The sequence below is a fragment of the Lithobates pipiens genome, unplaced genomic scaffold (genome assembly GCF_037356315.1).
Source record: "Lithobates pipiens isolate NorthernLeopardFrog02 unplaced genomic scaffold, aLitPip1_a1.2 Scaffold_22, whole genome shotgun sequence".
Lineage (NCBI taxonomy): Eukaryota > Metazoa > Chordata > Amphibia > Anura > Ranidae > Lithobates > Lithobates pipiens.
The window spans coordinates 101,570,696-101,586,852 of NW_027507784.1; the positions used below are offsets into that span (position 1 = coordinate 101,570,696).

Here is a 16,157-nt window from a genome sequence, read left to right on the forward strand (position 1 = left end):
TCTGTTCAGGAGACACACCAGCCCACATTGTCTGCGGAGTTGCCGCTGTCCTGGCTGAGTGTGCTTTAATTCTAACTGGAGGCTTTAATACCCCAACCGCGCAAGTCTGCCCAATGGCTGACCTTAATCATCTGGTTAGCGTACGTCTAAAGGCTTTGGAACCCTTCCTAGCCCCTGGAAGTAACACCAAAGGTAAATCAGACTTCCTGAACTGGCTTTGTGTAACCAAAATAATGAAGGACACGTCCAAGAAGATGTGTCCTGTTCGCTCACTGGTTTTGAACGAAAAATAGGCAGCATAATCTCTCGGACTCTCTGAGGATTAGAGACTACCATTAGGTAAAAAGGCCAGAATGATCTTAAAAACTGAATGGTCTGGAAAGGGAGTGCCTTAACAGAAAGGGTTTCGAGTTTACTCACTTTCCTTGCCGCAGTGATCGCCACAAAAAACACAGTTTTGAGAGTGATCAACCATAACCAGCCAGATTCCAATTGCTGAAAAAGGTTCCTTTGTGGGAACCTGTAAAACTAATGAGTGACCCCGACTGGGAAGGGGGCGACCAAAGGCTTGGTCTTTGCCTACTTAAGGCTCTAGGAACCTTACTATACCAAGGTCTGATGTTAGATGTCCTTCCAGGAATACGCTAAAAGCGAAAACCTGACTCTTCAATGTTTATGGGGCTAAACCTTTATCTGCCCCTGACTGCAGGAACTCTAGAACGGCTACAAGGCTGTGCACATTGAAGGAGTTCTCTGAGCATCAGCTGTTGAACCGTCTCCATACCTTCAAGAAAATGGTCTGAGTTTCTATTTACCTGCAATTCAGAAGAGTGGCTATTAAACAGTCTGAGACCTCTTTGCCCTTCAGCAATTCCTTCTCAGTAGCCAAGCTGCAAGAATCCACCTGGGGACCGCAGACTGGACCCTGGGAGAAGGGACACTCCTAGACCGGGAAAACCCGGGGGGGGGGGGGGGGGGTTCTACTGACAGGCCCTTCAGAATGGAGAACCACGGCCTCCTGGGCCCAAGAGGTGTGATTAGAAAATAGGTAGTAAACTCCACCTGAAAACTTCCCTGACCCTGCAGGAATCAGAACGGGAGGGGAGAAAGCATAGCACTTAGAGAAACCCTAACTCTGTGCTTTAGTGTGTCTGCTCCCGACCTCCCATCTCCCCTGTTCATGGAACAGGAGATGGCTTCCTTTGCGTTTTCCCTTGAGAAAAAGAGAGGTCTATGCAAGGAATCCCCCAACTCTGGGTGATCCATTCGAAGAACCTCCTGCTTGAGAACCTGGTTGCTCTGAGGAAATCTAATATCAGGATTTGCTCTCCTTCAAGACAGATCACTGAAAAGACAGGATTTTAATATTCGGCCCATCTGAGGATGGCCTTCGCCAGGACCCATAAGGATCCGCTCCAGGAGTCCCCGTCCTGTCGACGCAAGCCACTGCCAAGGGATTGTTTCCATGACTCTTACATGAAGTCTCCAGAGAACTCTGAGAGGTCCTGAGAACCAGATCTACTGTTCTCAACTCCCTCCAATTTGAGGATCTCTTAGATTCCTTCCTGTACCAAACAGGAGTCTAGGTGTGTACCCTTCTAGGTCTTGTAACAAACGTGCTCCCTTTCCCAAAGGGACCTCTTTACCTGAGTTGGAACCAAAGAGTCCCAAGACCCCTGTGGTCCCAAAGCTTCAAGATGAATAGTTTACAGAGGACGGTAACATGACCCCGTCCACTGAACTGCTAGGAGCGTGGCTGTCAGTAAACTCAACCTGCCTAACTGAGTTTTTGACAGTTGCCCTGGAGAAACAACAGTGCTCTGTCTATCTTCTGGATCTTCTCCAAGGAGGGAAGACCTTTTGTTCTGTTGAGCCCAGCACCTACCCCAGGAAGGTGACCCCCTGGTAAGGAATTTAAGTTGGGTTTCTCTAGGTTCAGAGGCCAACCCAGGCTCACTAACAGGTCTTTTGTTACCTGTTGATCCCAAATCGACTGCGTCAGAGAAGGTACAAACCGGAGAAGATCTTCAGGACACACGATCACCGAGACTCCCCTGAGACGCAGGAATGCCAGAACTTCTACCATCACTTTGGTGAAGATAGGAGGAGGAAAGGGATAGCCCAAAAGGGAAGTGCTTTGAACTGAATGTGTAGCACCCCTACAGAAGTTATCACTGCCAGCCTAAGGAAACGCTGGTGGTTCTCTGCAATGGGAATATGCAGGTATGCATCCATACTATCCATGCCCTGAAACAGTTTTGGTGGAAGAGGTGCCCTCACCCAGTGACCAAAACCAACGAAAGCCATCTGTAGGTGACTAAGACACACAGACGTTTCAGGTTCAGGATGAGCCTGAACTTTTTTCCCAAAGGCTTGTGAACCACAAAAAATGTGAGAATAGGAGCCCTTTCTATATATCCTGCTGGGACCTGTATTACCACTTCCTGTTCCTCTAACTCCTGAAGAGGAAAGAAGGGCACATTTTGGCAGCTCAGTGACAAGGAGTCTCAAAAGAGGAGAGTTCTGAAAACTCCAAACAGTAACCTCTTACGATGATCCCCAACACAAACTGATTGGAGGTGATCATCTCCCACTGGGGGAGGAAGGCCTCTTTTTTACTGCTCCCCATATTTCTTCTTAAGGGGAAAGGCCTTTTTCTTATCAGCCGTGCGATCTAGCCCTGCTTCAAGACCTGGCCCAAACAGCAGTAAACAGTAGCAGTAACAGCAGCCTCCTGTAAAAAAGATTCCAGAGCTTTGCTTTGGACGCCTTGTCCCCCTGCCATGCCTTGACCCCCTGCCATGTCTTCAGCCTTGAGGCCCTCCAGGCTGAGTTGGTCAGAGCCGAAGATCTTGCATACATTCGCCTGGATTGAATCGAAGCAGCGTATGCCAACACCTTAAGCAGCATGGGAAAGGAGGATAGAAAGTCTCCTCTGCCGTCATTGCTTCATGCATTAATCTGGCTAAGCCGACACTTCATATTATGAGCCACCACTGTGGCCGCTATGGCAGGCTTAGATATTTTCTTAAGAGAAAAAGCCCATGCATCCTTCAGAAGTGAGTCCATCATTTCAAACATAGGGTCTGAAAGCATTCCCATGTCCCTGAGGACAGGTCAGTATGCCTGGACGTCTGAAGAAAGGTAGTCTCTAACCTGGGAGATTCTATTCCAGACAAGAGCTTCCTCTTCCGCCCAAGAAAAAACCTTTGCTTTAATGCACCAGAAAAGAAAGGTTTTCCTTCGGGACCCCGCCATTCCTGATGGCATCGATCAAGACATCATGAACCAAGAACACCCGCTTCCCCCAGGTCCTAGTACATCTGATCGTGGGGTGACAATGCCTTCTTCCTAAAGTGGTATGAATAGCTCTCAAGAGCTTATCCACTTCATCCAGGGGGAAGTTTATATCGAGGGGTTCTTTTGGGTTCCCCACCCAAGCCCTCACCTTTATCAGATTCCCTTGGGAGTCTGAGACGGCACTGTCAACTTCTTCCTCAACTTCCTCTCTGGAACCCTCTAGACTCTCCCTTAACCTGCAGGAGGAACATCCATCGGGTTAGGTGGAACACTCTGCTGTGCTGGTGAAAGAGTGCTCTGGAGCTGAGGCCACTGGAACCTTCCCAGAAGCCGCCAGATATGCACCGTGTTCTGCTGCCTGTTTCCTGATGGCGCTCAAACAGGGACCTGAACCCTCTGAGGCCACTGGAACCTTAGGTTAAAGGTCTGACTGAGCTATCCGGTGCTTCAATACACTCTTTACCAAGTGCCTTTGAACCAGGGATTCCCCAAAGAGGCTCTATATGAAGGACGCTCCCTCCTAGAACCAAGGGGAGACTTGCTCATGTCCTTCAGAGACCTAGAGATAAAAGAGCAGCATAAAATCCTAAAAAAAAGAAACACCAGCACTACTTAAGAGGACCACCGGGAGTGCCCTCCCCTAGGATCAATCTCCATCTGGATCCCAGACGCACTGCCCTTCCCCCCCGACCACCTAGGGGGAAAAAACACCAGTGGAGCTACTGGTTGTAAGGTAAGGGAACCCCTCGCCAGGGCTTTTACCTTTGAGTGGCTGGTGCCGTTACTCCTGGAGCTCCCGAAGCCACTGCTTTGGACATTCTCCTGTTGAGGAAGAGTGGTACGAACGTGCCTCCAACAGCTACCTGTGCAACTGTAGAAAGAGAGGCTGCACCAGCCGAACGCTAGGTTCCCCTCCACGTGCCGCATCCGGAACCGGAAGACGCGGATCCAACGAAGAGGTCCGCCCCCACCGGAATTGACGTCGCCCGCCAACCGGTCCGGCCTCTGGCTCCCAGCCGACTGGATACACAGGGGGGCCTTGGACGTCCTCGTTGCAGCGCCCCACTGGGCGAAACGCAGGGATGAACCTCCCCAAAAACTTCCTGCTTTCCCCAAGCGAAGATTGGAGTGCGTATATAGAAAAAGGTCAGTCAAAAGTTCAGCTTCCCCAGCCGACCGGACTGCCTGTTCCGTTAAAACACCCGCGGGTGAACGGACGGACGACCCTGTAAAACTTCCTGCTTTCCCCAAGCGAAGTTTAGGGTGTATAGACAGTACGAACACTTCAGCTCCCCGCTGATCCGACTGTCAAGGGCCGACCGATAGACGGTCGGGTAACCGAGTGGGGCCGGGGCTCCGCTCGGATAGCTTCAGTCTCACCAACCGAATTCAGCTAAGGTTCCTTAGCGATGTCTCCCCACCGGAGGAAACACCATAACTGAGGAACGAAGGGAGGAGGAGGCTTAAATCATGAAAATGAAGGCGGTGTTTCCTAAGAGGGGAGGAGCCAGTGTCTCTCAAAGGTGGCTGTCCTGAAAGACGATTGGGGAAAATAGACACAGTACTTTAGATCTTGATAACAAAGAGGAGATGAAAGTTAATTATTCTGACTTTACAAAAACTTTAAAGGAAAGGAGGAGGCCTCTTGGGTGCAGGGTTTTGGTTTTTCAAATTTTGTATGTAGCCTTCCTATGAAATGCATCAAATTTAAAGTGGGACTTTCGTCAGAAAGTCCTCCTATATCACTTCAGGCTGTCTTTTTCCAGGGATAGTACTATAAAACGTTAAAAATGAGTGCCTATACCAGGCATGTTCAAAGTCTGGCCCATGGGCCAATTGCAGCCCACGTTCCAGTTTCGAACGGCCTGGTAATTTGGACATGTATATCTTTCGCGGCCCCCCAACGAATCTCCAAGCACCAGGGGCCACAAAAGAGAGATAGATATATATATATATATATATATATATATATATATATATATATATATATATATATATATATATATATATATATATATATATATATATATATATATATATATATATGCTGCCTGCCTTGGAAGTGATGGGGAGGGGTTGGGACGAGTGCCGTACATACAGGAGAATTCCTTGTTTACACGATGGCCTCTAAAAAGAATGTCCCATCACCTGCGCTGCCACTGGATGACTGTTCTGTCCATAATAGGAGGCGGGACTTTGTATTAAAGAGGCTGAGGAGAAAACAGGAGTTTCTCCTGTATGTAATCTGTTGGCGCTCAACTCGCCCCCTCCCTGTCTTGTCCAAGGCTGCAGATGGGCATGAATCAGGCCACTTCATAGCAATGGGGTGGGGCCGCATTCATGGCAATGGGAGGGTGGGCAGCATTCATGGCACTGATCCTTATTTTGCTTCATAGTAATTTATTTAAAAATTTAAGATCAAAATAATACGCCCAAGCTCATCTCTTCATCACACACAGCCACAAATGCAAAAAAATTCTTGTTGGGCAGTGTATTAGTGCTCGGACAAACACACTTAAACCGAATTTTAATGGTTCAAAAAATGTCAGGCAAAATGGTCAACCCTCACGCATGTTTACTTCATCAAATCTGGCCCACTTTGAAAAAAGTTTGGACACCCCTGGCCTATACTGTTTAAAAGCTAGGAATAAACAGTCTTCCTCTGCTCTGCACATGCTCAGTTGCCCTCTATTTTTAGGCACTGTGCCGAATTTGTAGAGGCCGATCTGCTGACAGCCCAAAGATTTATTGCCATTTAGGGGCTCTGGTCTTCAGCAAAATGGCAGCCTCCAGCAACAAACAGGAGGTAATTTACAGCTCACACTAATTTTGGTAGCATAAATTATTAAATGTGAAATGCATGTTCCTTACTTAACATTTTTATTAAGCTGGTGTGGGTAAATCTTCACACGTGACCATTTTTTTGAGTACAAGCTACAAAATGCTCAACAAGCAAAAACGTATTGTTTTCAATAGCCCTTGTTCACATCTGAGCATCCTGTCACAAAAAAAAAAAAAAAAAAAAAAAAAAAAAAAGTACACAAGCTACTTTTCAGGCAGAATTAAACGTTTTTGTCCTTATAGACTTCAATTGAAAAGCACAACATGAGCTCTTTGAGCATTTTTTCAAGGTTTTTTTTTTTTTGCACATTTTCTGCTCAAACAGCAGCTTTACACACCTTTTAGTTGACAAATAAGTGAAAAAACACCTGACAAAAAGCTGCAAAAATACAAAAAAATGTATAAAAATTAAAAAATGTAGCCTTAACCTCTTTAGCATACTACAGCTAAAGAACCAAGGCACAATTTAAAGGGGGGAGGGGTGGGATAGATTCCAACTGTCAATCAACCCAAGAACCAGCAAACATTAATAGTTTTTACACCTGTCAGATGATTCAAGTTGATATTGGTCAGCTAGGACTGTCAGCTGGTTCCAAAGACATTATTATTAAGGATTTTTTTAGCGCCAGTTTGTGCAGCGCAATTTGGTTTCTGATTTTGATGAACAAATGGAGAGGGGGGGGGGGGGGGGGGGAGAAGCTTGCTGTTCATCTCAAACCTATGGTAACCCTTTTTGGGCACCCAAGAGGTATCACAGCATTTGTACAGACAGCACAAAATAAAAAATGCAACATGCACATGAAATAATGAAGATATCTATTGTATATCCATCTATATAGTATTAGACAATTTCATAAAGTAAATGTTACTTACCGTCCATCCCTTTGAGCTGCTCCTCCTTCTGTAATCGTTTTTACAAAAATTCCCAATTTCTCCAAGCCCTGATCTGCACCAACCCCCATTCCAATGATACTGATGCCAAGGCCACAGTCCCCTGAACACAAAAACACAGAAAATATAAAGACATGAGAAAAAACGGTCCATTGCTAGAATATCATTGTTTCATATACTCTAGACCAGCTTTACGCAACCTTTTTTCAGTTGATGCACCCTTTTATAAGTATTCAAAATCTCCGGGCACCCCAGTCTAAAATGTTAAACAAAACAAAAAAAACAAACAAACACGTAAAATGTCACTTAGTGGGAAAACTGAGCCTGTGGCAATATATACAACTGCCCTGCTGAAAACAGAGCCCTACCTTTAGGCACCCACAGCATGGCAGAGGGGAAGAGGTGGATGATGCGGACTTCAGTCTTCTCCTGGATGCTGTAGGGGACCCTGCATGGCACCTGCCCTGGGTCAGTCACATGGTGCATGTGAGAAATTAATTACCATGGCAACAAATGACATGGTGGGTCCTGGCTCTAGAGCATAATTGGTTATGATGCTAAAGACTAGCCCGCCTACACCATGGAAACTCATGATGGATGATCCAGGGCATATTGGGTCTGCTGCGTGTGGACTGAGACAACCCAGATGGCACCCTGGTTGAGAAACACCGCTCTAGACTGAATAGATTACACAAACTGGCTTTTTAAATGGACAAGTTGGGACGTTTGTTAGGTTTTTGTAGCCATCTTTGTTCCTGTCAGGAAGGATTGCCCTTTCCTCTAGTCCCAGAGATTGGGACAGATGCAGCAAGTGTAGGGAAATATGTCCAATAAGGACATATACCAAAATATACAACATAAAGTAAGGTGGAAAGCAAGGACATTTTTCTCATTATATGCAACTCTGCATATTAAGTGAGCCATACAGTTTCGTAAGGGGTGTGATTTAATTACCAAGCCAGTCACTACATATGTGCACTGCAAAGACCTATCAAGACAAGAGAAATAGCCTATAGGGTCCCAAAGCAACCACACTCAGATCTACTATCAATTATTTCATTTCAGGTATGCACATATATGGCTGTTCTAAATTATGGCATAAACATTATCAAAGTAGTTGGCAACCATCACACATACATCATTGCTGGCCAACATCTCTAATAATTATGCAAACAACCTTGGGATCAGATAGAAAATGGGTTCGGAAAGTAGCCATCTGTTGGTTTATCGATTTTGATGCGTACAGTCATTGATGAACAGTCATTGATGAACAGTCATGACTACAACAAACCTCTACACAGAAGCAGAGGATCAACAGTTCCACCCTCTAGAATAATTTAGGCACCAAGGGTATGGCCATACTGCTTGCTTGGTGTTTGTGTTCAAAGCAGACCAAGAGGTGTATGTTGGTGTTACCTTTTTCGATTTCCACCGGGAAAACATCCATTTTCTCCACCCTCTTCTCCAGTTCATACTCTGCAGATGCTGCCACCGGGTCCACCTCGTCATTACGTCTGTCATAGTCTTCATTGGAAAATGTGGAGTATACCTTAACAAGAAACAGAAAATGTATGAAGAATAACTGCAGATCATAGCTTTGTTCTGGTTTACTGTAAAATTGATGTTTAAAGAGGTTGTAAACCTCCGGGGAAAGAAAAAAAAAAAAAAAAAAAATAGTATACTAGCTCATTATGAAATACCTCAGAACGATGTCCTGAATCAGCGTCGGCAAAGATTTTTCCGGGTTCACGGCTCCGGCACTGATTGGTCATGGCACAAGTGGCTATACTAAATCTCTCCTAAATTGTGCAAGTTTAGGAGATATTCAAGGTACCTACACAGTTAAGCCTTGTTATAGGCTTACCTATAGGTAAAAAGCGGTGCAACAAGGTTTACAACCTCTAACTGAGATCTATCTCTATAGACACACACACACTTGTTTGAGAGGAGAGTCCGTGCCACTATTTTGGGGCAGTTTAGGCCAGATTTTACAGAACAGACACCAATGAGCCAGGGTGCACTAGGCTCATATTGGAAGCAGGATTAGAGGTTGGTGACCTCCACCCTCCCGAGGGGGTCAGTTTATGCAAGGGAGCTGTTATGAGCAGGCTGTTCCATACTGTTCATGCGGAACAGTGAAGGGCCGAGCCAGTAAGGATGTAGCAGTAGGGAGCTGCAGGAGAAACCATCAGAGCTGAGGAAGGTTCAGCATTTAGTATACAAGCATGGGGAGGGTGTTTGACAGTCTGGAGCACCAAGGCAAGAAGCCTATGCAGAGATACTGCTGAAAAGAGCCATGAGGTGGTATGCTGATGCCTTAAGAGTTCCCTTCACTGGAACCAAGAGGCCAAGCCCCACCTCTGAAAAGCCACCCCACACCATAATCCCTTCACCAAATGATTTGGACCAGTGCACAAAAAAAAGGTCCATAAAAGACATGGATGAGCAAGTTTGGGGTGGAGGAACTTGACTGGCCTGCACAGTCTTGACCTCAACCGGATAGAGCACCTTTGGGATGAATTAGAGTGCAGACTGCGAACCAGGTCTTGTCCACATCAGTGCCTGACCCCACAAAATGCCCTTCTGGAAGAATGGTCAAACTCCTACATCTTCCCAGAAGAGTTGAAGCCGTTCTAGCTGCAGATGGTGGCGTACGTCTCTCTCCATCTAAAACTATTTTCCCTTGGCAAAGGAACAGGTATATGCTACACAGCAAGCTTCTATGCGGCTGGTACTTCATTTCTATTCACTGAAGTTCTATGTGACAACTCTCTGGGACTTCTCAAGGTCTGCTCAGGAAGAAAAGTCTGCTTTGGGTGAAGAAACGAGGCAGCAGGGGGAGTAACTGGAAGATGAGCACCAGGAGCAAAAGGGGGCTGCTATTGTATTGGTGTTATGCTGAAAAGGACTGCTTGCAGTACCCTTTGTTTTATTTTATTTTTTATTGGTGTATTCAATTAGAAAGCCATCTTTAGATAAATTTTTAGCCATTTAAGATACATTATCAATTTAGTTTATTGAGCAAGAAATGGAGCTTAATTATGTAGCATGAGGCTGTATAGTCTGCAATATGTCACAGTAACCATAAGATAAACCAAACTTTAGGAATATTCCTTTATCCCACTGTTTTGTAAATTATGTACATTACAAACTATATGATTGAATCGATTCCGAAAGCACCGTTTTACTAACCTGACAGCTTATTCTAAATGAGAAATTTTGTTTGCAAATATTTAACAATTCTAACAGCAAGAATAATTCCTTATTCCATTTAAAAGCACCTGTCATTTCAGATCCATCGTGGCAGCACCTGTTAGCAGACATGCACTCACCTGCTGCAGCCACGTCCCTCACCTTGTATCACTGCTGCATCACCAAAACATCCCATTAAAGTAAATAAATTCTCTTTAAAATAAAATATATGGTTTAAATCAATCCCTTTTATTAGATTTAAAGAGGAAGTAAACCCCTTCAAACCACTTTGACCTACAGGTAAGCCTAGATTAAGGCTTACCTGTAGGTCCAAGCAATATCTCCTAAACCTATATGGTTTAGGAGATATTTGCCCGAAAATGGGCACCGCTGTCTACGGCGCATGCGCCGTAGACAGCGGCGCGCAGGCGCACTAAATGCGGCAAATCCAAGAATGGATTTGCCTAATTTGTCGACTCCCGTGCGCATGCGCGGGAGTGACGTCATCGCGGCTTCGCCGAATGGCAGAGGCGGGGCTGCGAGACGCGACTCCCGTGCGCATGCGCGGGAGTGACGTCATCGCGGCTTCGCCGCTGTCATTGGTCGGAGCTGCGAGACGCCACCAGCAGGATGGATGCGGCGGACTACAGGGATCAGCGGCGACTTCGCTGGCTCCTGTGTCAGGTAAGTGACACATAATGAGCTACTATGCGATGCATAGTAGTCCATTATGCTTTACCTTTGCAGGGAAAAAAAGAGGAAGTAAACCCATCAGGGTTTACTTCCTCTTTAAAATCAAATCCACCCTGACTACTATGCAGTAAAACCATTACTCTGCATTCAATGGGTTCACCTTTAAAAAAAAAAAAAGAACTTTAAAGACCATAGCCTTTTGTCTAACTACATATTTAAAAGCCATCAACTGTATTTACCAATACTGCTAATATTATTGCCTCAAATATGTGTTCAGTATCATACCACACAGAGAGGAAAGGGGTGCAGAATGAGCCAGTCAGCACATACAGTAGTAGTATTTTATGCATGTTTAACCGATTCAGCCCCGGAAGATTTTACCCCCTTCTTGACCAGAGCACTTTACGTCAATTTAACTGACAATGGCGCAGCCGTTTGACGTTGTACCCAAACAAAATGTGTGTCCTTTTTTTTCCCCCAACAAATAGAGCTTTCTTTTGGTGGTATTTGATCACCTCTGCGTTTTTTTTTTGTTTTTTTTTTAAGCGCAAAAAATAAGTATATATACACACACACGCACACTCTACGTATTTTGGGAAAAATAAAATCCCATTGATTGGTTTGCGCAAAAGTTATAGCGTCTGCAAACTATTGATGGGAAAGATTTATGGCATTTTTAGCATTTTATTTTTCAGCGATGATCTGCGATTTCTATTTTAAGCTGTACTGCAACATTGCGACAGGACAGACCGGACACTTGACACTTTTGGGACCATTGGCATTTATACAGTGATCAGTGCTATAAAAAAAATGCACTGATTACTGTGTAAAAGGTCACTGGCAGGGAAGGGGGTTAACACTAGGGGGTAATCAAGGGGTTAAAGGTCTTTAACTGCATAGGGATGTGTGTGTTTACACACAAAAATCCCCATGCTGGCGCGCGCAATCACGCATGAGCGCCGGTGATAGTGGCCGCCAGCCACGCACCACAGGTGCCCAGCCATGCAGCAGGCACACGCACGTGCCCTCTGGTGGCTGAAAACGGGTAGGATGTACCCATACGGGATTTCACCCAGGGGTGCCATTGTGTCGCAGTATATCGGCATGACATGGTTGTCAAGTGGTTAAAAAAACTACAAGCTGCAAGAGGAGGTGATCAGGCAGCTTAGATGAGAGCAGTCCCCCCAGTCTGGCCATTTTTTCATACAGCAATGAAAAAAAGATACATAAAACAGTGCTGTCACTAAAGGTTCCCATCTCTCCAGGTCAAGGTATAGCTTAGCTGTAGTTATTGCAGCTAAAGAAAAATTAAGAAAAAACAAACAAACATTGAGCAGAGAGGCGCACATGACCACATTTAGTGCCAGTTCACACAGGGGCGACACGACTTGCAGCGCAACTCACAGAGGCGTTCTGCACACGATTTCAGCACCAACTTGCAAAACTACTTCTGTATAGAAGTCAATGCAAGTCCCCCCAAAAATAGTACAGGAATCTTTTTCTAAGTCGGAGCAACTTGAGTCGCTCCTATTAGAACAGTTCCATAGTACAGAACGGAGCGTGACTTGTCAGGCGGCTAAGTCGCCTGACAAGTCGCCCCCGTGTGAACCGGGACTTAGGGCTGGTTCATAGCAGTGGCTACATGGTGTGCGGTAGATGATCGCAGTAAACAAACTTTACTAAAATGTCACACAGTAACATTAAAGAGGAAGTAAACCCTGATTACATTGAGACAATGCCAAAGAACCTCCCCTCAGCCGAACGTTTCAGAAAACTTTGTCAGAGAAATGTTTTGGATTTTTACTTTAAATGTTCTTGCCCCTGGAGGGTTGAACGAGGACTTTGAAACTAGTGCCATTCTCTAGATTCCTCCTTTCCTAATATATTTGTGCAAAATTTTTTTAGTAGTATATAATTTTCTATTAGTATATTATTTTAAATATGGTAAATATTTTTAAATAATTTTAACCTTTTCGGTATATTTATATATTATATATTTTTTTAAATATATTTAGCTAATATATTTATACATATTTTTTGCCCTAGATATTTTTCAAAATAGTTTCTCTTTGCCCCTTTATTCCCTTTCTTCTTTTGCCCCCTACTCCCTCCCCTTCAGTCTTATATATTATGCCTAGACCTAAGCATTATTGAAGACTGTGTAAAAATATTGATTCTCATTTTCATTTTGTTTATTTTTATTTTTAAATGTCGCTTATTGGTTGTTGCTCTGTAAGAAATCATATTTTTTTTGTTTGGATAGGGATTTTGTTTCTGTTTCTCCCCCTGTCCTATACCTTTATATTGTGATAACGCTCCATTTACATATCCCCGCCCCTAAGGTCCGCCCAGGTAGTATAAATAGTCCCATACACACACAGTCATCAGGTTGATAAAGGAACCAATGAGATGTTCCGAAACGCGTCCCTCTTTGATGACTGCTTCCTGTTTGTGGTCCATGCTGGTTGCTGGTTATTGTCTCCTGCCGCTCACGTCACTTCCAGGATCCTCGTGTTTTGAGACTGTGATTGCGGACTGGCCTGTCAGTTCTCTTGGAGCTCCCTGCTGTTTTTCCTGTTGGCATCCCCTGGACCTCCCTGCTACTGGACACACACAGCCTAAAGAACTGGTATATGCCAATGACCACTGCATCCATGCCGGACCACCTACATGGATATTAATGATATGCTCTGCCAGTCTACATATCTTGTAAGTGTTTTTAACCCTTTTTGGGGAAATTAAACAGCTTTTAATTCTACACTTAGAGGAGCCTTTTCTTTGTTTTTCTGTTTCCTATTCAGAGATTGCTTCTCTCCATAAGTGCAGCCCTAAGTGTGGAAGATACCCTATTATAGACTTTCTGGTTCATAAAGACATCTGTTTTTTGCTTGGTCCTGAAGTTCAGAGCGCCCTTACAAACTGTATCTGGTTTACTTCCCGTTTCCCTGCAAAGGTAAAGCATAACGGGCTACTATGCATCACATAGTAGCCCATTATGTGTCACTTACCTGACAAAGGAGCCAGCGATGTCCCCGATTTCCTTGCTGGCTAGAAGTGTCCATCTTCCTTCCGGGGTCACAGACGCCGGCTCTGCGATTGGCCGGCGTTGCATGACGTCACTCCTGTGCGGGAGCCGGCAGTCACAGCATGTCGTTTAATGAAAAACGGCATGCCGAGACCCTTCTAAAGTGCACATGCGCCGAGTACATCGGCGCATCCGCAGATTGAATCCTCGTATGGGGAATTGTAAATATCTCCTAAACCATGTAGGTTTAGGAGATATTTGCAGCACCTACAGGTAACTTAATATAGGCTTACCTGTAAGGTTAAAGTGTGTTGTAAGGGTTTACAACCACTTTAAGTGATAAAAAAAAAAAAAAAAAAAAAAAAAAGAAGGGGGGGGGGAGGGAGGGAGGGTACTGCATGCAGTCCTTTTCAGCTTACACCAATACACGACTGCAAAATGCAGAGGTGCGAACTGGCCAGGTAGGAAACAAAGCATTTTGCCTTGTCTTGTGGCGAGGCTGTGCTGGAATATCCAGAGAAGTCCTATCACACCTAGCGTAGTGTAAACAGACCCTCAAAATCAAGGTATTCATGCATCTCCGCTTACAACAGCAGCATAATGTACCCACAGGCAGAGGGTTCACATTCACCAGCCACAAACCACTTGTTGATGGAACAATTATTTGATGAAATAACAGCACAATGAACATGCCAGACAACATCTGCCAATTACATCATCTAACAATTCTGTCTGTACAACACATTAAACATGAAGTGATAAATACAGAACACCAATGTACCCAACTAAAGATAAAAATAAAAGAAATGTGAAAAATGCAGTTAATATTGCAGTTGTGCCAAGTGGGTGGAACCACAGTGCTGAGCGAGGAACACAGCATCCAATACATCCAGAAATTGGAGATGCCAGTGGATGAGGTTTTAGCTCCGCAAGAGTAAAAATTGGAATTGCTGCCCACTGGAGAGGGAAGTATTAAAGTGGTAATAAAGGGAAAAAGTCTTTTTTTTTTTTTTTTTGTAAAAAAGTAGAAGACTGTGCTAAAAAACAAATAATTCCTAAATAATCAAATTATAGCTGCAGCCCAACTTGTAAGATACATACAAACAATGAACAAAAAATAGAAAAAAAAAGCTGCGCATTAAAATTACACTAAAACATAGTGACACAAAATAAAATTAATATATCACCAAATAATCATTAAAAAGCAAATATTGTGATTATGTATATTCTGTGGTAAATAACCAGTCCTCAATTCAAGGAAAAGATGGAGGATGATATCCAAGTCCAGTGAAATAAGTGAAAGTGATAACTTAATAAAATTCTTCTGTGCAGACAAACCACCAATGCATGTGAACCTTCCCCACACAACATATCCACTTACCAGAAGGCAAGCAGTGAAAAGCCTTGTACTGTAAGATCAGCTTCCCGACAATGGCAGGACTTGGCTATGAGTGCACTGAGACCAAGCCAAGAGATCGCAATTCGATTGGCAAATCGGCACCCAATGATCACAATCTCAGTGGAAAAAGAGCTCACCATAATGTGAATCAATAAAAACAAAATTATAGCAAAAAGTATTGCACTTGCATTAGTAAAACCAATAAATGCTCATATGAGGAATGCCGGCCGGCTTGCAAACACCCGTCCTAGACAGCGATGACGTCAGCATGTCTCCCTCCCGACATACGTTTCGTCAAAGAGTGACTTAGGCAACATTTCACTTGACTTGGATTTTTTTTTTTTAACCCAATGCATTCTCTGCATAAAAAAAAAAAAAAAAAAAACACACACACACACACACACACACACACACACACACACTTTCAAACGCTGCTCCTTCCAGCCCCTCAAGCACTTACTGGAGGCCGATCTCGTTCCAGCACTGCCCGTCTGCAGCAGTTTTCCTCTCCTCACAGGAGACCCAGCAGCAGTGAGAGCCATTGGCTTCTGCTGTCAGTGAAAGCCTGTGAGAAGCGGGGGGCCCAGCCACACCACATGCGTTTATGGATGTACACAGCTCAGCGATCAAGCTCGCACAAATCAGCAACGGGGGACTCCAGAAGTCAGGGCCAGACTGTGCAAAATCATTGCATGGAGCAGGCAAATATACATTTTTTTTTTTTTTTTTTTATAAATGTAATAAAAAAACCACAAAGATGACCTTTACGGCTACTTTAATAATCTTATCAGTCCAATTCTGGTTAAGGGTTTTCCT

At 44.3% G+C, this 16,157-nt stretch overlaps 1 protein-coding gene across 4 annotated transcripts in view; it reads right to left on the bottom strand.

The window, feature by feature from the left end:
• The window catches only part of LOC143924007 (neurabin-1-like), a 205,903-nt gene that overhangs the window by 119,534 nt on the left and 70,212 nt on the right, over window positions 1–16,157 (bottom strand). For all 4 annotated transcript variants that reach the window (XM_077448012.1, XM_077448010.1, XM_077448009.1 and 1 more), the window contains exons 3-4: window positions 8,449–8,581; window positions 7,015–7,135 (exon numbers count right to left, since the gene is read on the bottom strand). In XM_077448012.1, coding sequence (XP_077304138.1) covers window positions 7,015–7,135; window positions 8,449–8,581 — 254 coding nt within the window. The remainder of the gene's footprint in view (window positions 1–7,014; window positions 7,136–8,448; window positions 8,582–16,157) is intronic.